This window comes from Priapulus caudatus, unplaced genomic scaffold, assembly GCF_000485595.1.
Source record: "Priapulus caudatus unplaced genomic scaffold, Priapulus_caudatus-5.0.1 Scaffold16, whole genome shotgun sequence".
Lineage (NCBI taxonomy): Eukaryota > Metazoa > Priapulida > Priapulimorpha > Priapulimorphida > Priapulidae > Priapulus > Priapulus caudatus.
The window spans coordinates 829,097-836,185 of NW_014577077.1; the positions used below are offsets into that span (position 1 = coordinate 829,097).

The following is a 7,089-nucleotide window of genomic DNA, read 5'->3' on the forward strand; positions in this document are numbered from 1 at the left end:
AACTACATAATAATGAGAAGAGGTATCGATACACAGTAAAGTGTGATGAGATTTTGGATGTTCAGCGCTAGTGATGATGTAATTTTTATTGGATTTCACTAAATCAATCATAGGTAAATACGAGTATAAATATGTTGAATTTCTCTTGTTCTTAGCCAGTCATACTCCTCTTCATCTACTCCTGATTATATGTACCAAGCAAAACAAACATTCAACATAAAAGGTATCTCCACACAAGCACACCCTAGCATGTAGACACCATGCTGATTTTGTAAAAAGACCCCCCTAAAAAAGAAGCCTACCTACCTATACAAACTTTTCAGCCTGGGTCGGGTAAGGGCAAACAAAGATTTTTTAATTGTGGCCCAGCCACACGGCAGATTTAATGTAAGACACAGCTACGCATGTTGGGCAAGAACACTTACGATCTGGAATAGCTCCTTCTTCTGGAATATGGCTGTGAATCATATCGTCTGTCATCTGATCTTGACCGTGATCTGCCCCTAGCAACAAGAACCAATGCTATTTATGCAGTGTTCTACCAGGGTAGCATAACATTGGATTTTTTTTAGCCAAATTAAATTTTCTTTGCCAAAATGTATGTCTTGGAAATACTACGTAAAGGTGGTATATCCTCCTTCGCACTTACATTTAGCGGATCGACTATACCACGTGCATATGCCTTAGTAATAGTATACAGTATAGTCAGTCATATGTGCCTATTATACTAGGATGCGTGCAGATCCGTAGAGTATGTGATTTACCAATTCCAAAAAGCTAAAGAGAAAATTCCCCTTTTTAATATAATGAAATGTGAAGAGAATAACAAAACCGTATTATATAGCTTAGCAGTGTTCGAAATAAGGGCTATCCGTTTGTTCTCACTTGTCCATTTCCATAGAGGACAAGTAGATCTGTCCAGTAGCTTGTCCGCTGGACAAGCAGCTTTTTATAGTAACTTTTTAGAGCAACTTTTCATTCAATCATTTTCTACCATCGCTTCAAGGCGGTTCACTCGGCGAGGCGGTGTGGCTCGCTGGGAGATTGGACATCGACTCAACACTTGGCGAGATAACCTTTGATCCGGCACACAGCTACATACCGGCATACCGGCATACAGTTGGTATGCCCCCCACGCACGTACGCCCACCGCAATCTCCTTGCGAGCCACACCGCCTCGCCGAGTGAGTGTTAGTGCGTTAGTAGCCGTCTTTTGTTTGCAAGTTCGGCAAGGAATACTTTTGGATTGATGGCCAAAGAATGGATAATCGTGTCATACGTTTTAGTCTGTATCTCCGAATTGCTTGTGTATACGAGGAAACGATTTCGCACGATGCTAGGCAAATGTACTGTGTACGATTTGAGCTCAAGTTGGATGAGTTACGCGTAGTAAATCGTAGTAGTGTTGTCAATCGGTTGTAATTTCGTAATCGATCATCGGTTGGACCCAAGTAACCGATGATCGGTTACAATCGGTTACTCGGGGTGTTGAATGTCTGTGTGTGCGTAACGTCATGTGCATGTACGTGTGTGCATGTATGTGCTTGTTTAGCCCTGTTTACTGTTTGTTTTGCACTGTTTACTACTGTGTGTATAATACATGTATGTTAATAAAGGATAACTTGTATAGTATCGATGATATCTCTGATTCTCATCACTTTTCCAAGTTTTCTTGTTCAAGTTTTAAAAAAAAATTATGGATTTTGATAACCAAGCGCTTGGTTCGAGCCACTGTTCAACTGATGATCGAGTATAATCGATGATCGTGACATCACTAAATCGTAGGTATTATAAGGCTAGTAAATGACGAATTTCCCTTGTTTATTGATGTCACACTCCTTCCCTATTATCTACTCCTGATGTCAATCAATTACTTAACGTGCTTGATATAGAATATCAGTTTTAAGTCGTATATAGCTGACAATTAATGGGGGTTAACTTAGGTTATATCAGAACTTACAGGAAAGATAAATAAATTAACTCATCAGTTTATTCGTCCTTGTCAGTCAAAAATGAATAGAGCCACGTTAAGTTAGCTAGTCCACTGGACTAGTGTAACATGTGTTTTGCACGTGTTACATGAATTAGTCAGTGGAGCTAGACTACTAGTTGTTTTAGTCATAGTCTAGCTAGACAGAGCGTCGCGCATCTTGTGCGGCTAGATTGATGTTACAGGGAAGGATTCTGGTGTTGGTCGCGAGAGTGCGTGTGTGCGCGGTCTTTGTCTGTGTGTAAGGAGATGTGATGTGTGTAAGATATTAAAGGTTATACAGTTTACCACACAAGTTCTGGATTTGGATCTACTTCATCATTTCTACGTGAACTCGCATTCCAACGTTACATTTTGGTTGCCGTGACAGTCCAAAACCTGGGTATCCTTTTGCGGACACAACGCAAGTTACTTCATTATTATATCGATCTACGGGCCAGGAACGAAACAGAGGAAGAATGACCGAGAGCGAGAGAGGGAGAGAGGGACGGAAAGAGCGAGTTCTGATGATGAGATGGGAGCCAGACTGCGCTAGCGCCGACGACGATGACGATGGCGACGAGGATTGGCTGGAGATCGTGGAGAAGGAGGACCGTTGCTGCTGCCGCGTCGCAAAGACTTGTCAACGAAGAGGAGAAGGACGAGAAAGGAAGAATAGATTCCGACGAAGGAAGAGAAGGATGCAGTCACACGAACGGAACAAGAAACGCAAGAGATAAACGAGACGGAAATACTTAAAATGGGTGAGTGAAACAAACTGTGTCGGCATATAGTCGTAAGTAAAGTTAAAAACGACTAGTTTCAAACCACAGCGTATAATATACAAAGTGATAGTGAAATACTCAAGCACTTTGCCTGTATACACATGCACCATGTGTCTTATCCCTTATCCAAAGGTGCATGTTAAGCTTATAGGATACTTGCGGAGCAGAATAAAACTTTGAATAAGGAACGCCGACACAGTTGTTTCACACGCTTACCTGACATTGTATGTATGCATGTATGTATGTAGGTTTATGGTTGTTTGTATGCACGTTTTTTTTAAAGTTGTCGTAATGGTAAGTTTACCCTATATTGTCAGACCGCTAAAACACATTCTTCAATTAGAGTTTGATTATAGGCCAAAAACATTTCATTGAAAATATGAAATCAGTTTTGCATATTTTTGTTGGCTGTATGATGTATGACGTATGATGTATAATGTATGATGTATGATGTATGATGGATGATACATGATGATTTTTGTTGGCTGTATGTGTGGAAGTGACAAAGTACCACATCAGTGCTGTGTTTATTAATGCCCTGTGTGCATGGGCTGTGTGCCCTGGGATTCTGAGGATATAATCAGGCTCATGATATAAGTGAGCACATGGTTGAAAACGTGGTTTCGGTAAATGCGTGTCGGTACACGCATACGCAATGTACGTTACAGCATAAAAAGATGCAAGAGTGAGAGTAATTGCAGCGATATCAGAATGTTCATGCCAAATGTGTTGAGTTTCTGACTTGTATTGTGATCGAACTTTATCGTTATTTGTTTTCTACGCTTCATATGTGTTTTCTTATTGTATTTTGATTGTTGTTATGTTGGGTATTGATTGTGGGTTGTTTAATCGGACAGAAAGACGTTTCTCTCATTGGGTTGAGTTAGGAAGATGTTAGGGTAGTAATTTTTTTGGAATTGGTTAGGTTCAGGTTAAAGTGTAGATCAGCGAGGACGCTGAATCGATGACAGGGTAGTCATCGTTTTTGGGAAAAGGGAGATAATGTAACATGTATGTGTTTTGCACCGGTACATGAAGTAGTCAGCGAGGCTATAGACTAGGGTTGTTTGGTGACCAGTTAGTCTGCGTAGACGCAGCGTCGCGCATATTGGGCGGCTGCATTGATGTTACAGGGAGTTGGATAAGCGGGTTTTAGGTTAGGCAGTTTCCAGAGTCATTGTGAAATGGGGGTAGGACGCGGTCTGGGAGAACGGGTACATGTGCGTGGTGCATGTGGTTTGTAAGAGTTTTGGGTGAATATATAGAGAGATGTAAGAGTAGGGGGATTCTGGTTCTGGTCGCGGAAGGAGGCACATGCGCGTATGTGCGTTCTGTCTCTTTGTGCGATTGTCGAGATGTGGCTACACTGTGCAAGTTATTAAAGTTTACTCCGGTTACACACAAGTTTGGCTTTCTATCATCATTCCAACGTTACACTAGTTCTTACCATAATCTACTCGTCCGTGTGGAAATCTAATAGTTTTTGACTACCGGACTACCGTTAATTTCGCACCCTGATATAGGTGAGTGAAGGGACTATCCAGGGCCTGTAGCTACAAATCAAACTCTCATATATATACAGGTTTAACCAATTACTACAGTTTTATCATGTGGCCTTAAATGTCATATTAAATACAATTAGGATCATTATAAAAACCTCGAAGGTGATCTTGATCGTGAGCTTCGGTAGAGTGGACTCCGGGATCGTGACTTTAGGCGAGAGACTGACCCATTTCTGTCTGCAAGTGGACTATCCCGTAATGACTGAAAAAAAATTCGAATTTAAAAATCATTATCAAGCACAATTATTCTGTCTTATTGGTCTAGGTAATAATATAAATGAGGATCTCTCAAATTATAGCAACTCGCCACAGATATAGTTGTAGATATGAATCTCTTTTTGATCTGTCTGGCATTCCGCTGATTTGTGGAGCACCAACTATTTTTTCTGCATGCGACAGTCAGTAAAATAATTCACGTTGAGTGTCCTGTTGTGCAAAAAAGACTTGGAGTATAGTTCCAGCGCACAATTAAAAACCACTTGGACGTACACAAAAAATCCCTTCGCCCGGTCTGACAGGTACAAAGAATTTTAAATTCCCACTTACCCACAATGCCTAATATGCCCCTCCTGCATTTGTGCACTGCCTGAATTCTGACATTGAATGTCTGACTGGACGTCACTCAGTGGGCATTTTCATTATTTCAGTTTAAACATTAATTAGAAGTTTGCAGATATAGTATCAATATTATTAAAACATGGTAAATTAATCATTTGTATTGCAATTTACTCACAATTTCTCAATATTTCTTATATATACTATGTGAGACAACTATTTTTCAAAGAAGCCATTAAACACTAAAACAGTCATTTACTCACGTGCAATTTAACTTTTACAGGCAACTTCATAGGCCCATAGTTAAAAACAAACACAAAAACACAACGTATTGCTAGTAAACTTCGGGGTTTTCCCGTATAACAATTGTTGTATTTCCTTCACACTAACTAGTAAAACTACGACTATGCGTGAGCCTCTTGCTTATATTTGAAACACAGTGCGGCAATGATTGAGCACAGGCACTTGGGAGCGTTTCAATAAAATATAATGCAAAATAAATACGAAATCTATTTACTACCAAAGTCTTAATGTTTCTAATTCTATACTCTCTTTCACCTATTATTGCCGACAATGTCCTGCAAATGCCGTCCAAATGCTCATCTGCAACAAACGCTGGCTGCCGCTGCACACTGACACATAAATATATAGCAGGTAGGAAAGCGTGCTGCCAAAAAAATTCGCTCGACGCTCGCTTGATTTCACACGAATACAACACAAATATTCAACCATTCTACTCCATCTTTGATTCTATTTGAAGAACAGTGTTCACTTGTTATAAAAACATACTGTCTGTGTTCGTAACCAAGCTCTGTCACGTGAAATCACACACCTGACGAAATTCTCGCGTTCCCTCACGTTGCGCAGTTTATAGGACATAGACCCCACAGGCACTTGAAGCGTTTCAATAAAATATAATGCTAAATAAATATGAAATCTATTTACTACCAAATTCTAAATGTTTCTATGACTGACGAAATTCTCGCGTTCGCTAACGTGCCCAGTAAATGTAAATGGCTGGCAGAATCAGGAAACACCCACCGGCGCTCTTCGTCACCTCATTCTTGCGCTGCAACGCTGCAACGTTTTTACAACGCTCCAATGGCAAAGCTCGTATGGGAGTTGGAAGGCAGTGCGCCGCCTATAGCCCATAGACTGGTACTCGCTTCCGCCTCTCGGCTTAGCTTAGTTACTCGATGGGTAATCGAGGTGGGAGCGAGTACCAGTCTATATAGCCCTGTACTTGCAGCCATTTACATTTACTGGACAAAGGGAGCGAACGCGAGAATTTCGTCAGTCTTTGTGTGATTTCGCGTGACACAGCTCGGTTACAAACAGAGACAGTGTGTTTTTATAACAAGTGAACACTGTTGTTGAAATAGAAACAAAGATGGAGTAGAATGTTTGAATATTTGTGTTGTAATCGTGTGAAATCCAGCGAGCGTCGAGCGAATTTGGGCAGCACGCTTTCCTACCTACTATATATACATATAAGTGTAAGTGTGCACAGTGCAGCCGCGAGAACAATGGCCGCCGGCAGCGTATGTTGTACATAGGATTTGGACGGAATTTACAGGAAACTGTCAGCAATAATACTAATAGGTAAAAGAGAGTATAGAAACATTAACAATTTGGTAGTAAATAGATTTCGTATTTATTTAGCATTATATTTTATTGAAACGCTTCAAGTGCCTGTGATAGACCGTCTCTGCTCTCAGCCCAGGGCAAGTGCCTCCTAACTAGTAAGTCTAAGGACCTAACACACTTCGTGATACCTAACGGTCCTAAGGAGTAAGGTTATACTTTATGACTTAGGGTTAGGGTTAGGGTTTTTGCATCATTCCTTGATATACGGAAAGTCTGTGCATCAGTTAATGATACACAGAAATCTGTGTGTCACTTTGTGATACCTAAGCAGGTGCCTAACTAGACCAATAAATTGTGCCCTAAAAATTTTTATATTCTGATGTTATTTTAGGGCCCAATAGCCTTCCATAGACAAAACCTGTGAATTCTGTCGTGCAAAATGCACGACAACCTTTTGGATCGTGTGCGGATATGTACAGAGAATGTGAGCCGAATGTGCAGAATGTGCGCGAAATTGCAGGAATGCTGCAATACATGTGGCGCAATGTGGCATCAATGTTAAAATGTGTAAAAAAATGTGCTACTAAACATTGAAATTGCTAACTAACAGCGGGAATATGCGCGGAAATGG

The 7,089-nt window shown here is 40.6% G+C and overlaps 1 protein-coding gene across 1 annotated transcript in view; it reads right to left on the minus strand.

The window, feature by feature from the left end:
- The window catches only part of LOC106810414 (transformer-2 protein homolog alpha-like), a 27,885-nt gene that overhangs the window by 15,902 nt on the left and 4,894 nt on the right, over nucleotides 1–7,089 (minus strand). Inside the window, exons 2-3 of the mRNA XM_014813770.1 lie at nucleotides 4,412–4,518; nucleotides 426–503 (exon numbers count right to left, since the gene is read on the minus strand). Of these exons, the coding sequence (XP_014669256.1) occupies nucleotides 426–503; nucleotides 4,412–4,518 (185 nt within the window). The remainder of the gene's footprint in view (nucleotides 1–425; nucleotides 504–4,411; nucleotides 4,519–7,089) is intronic.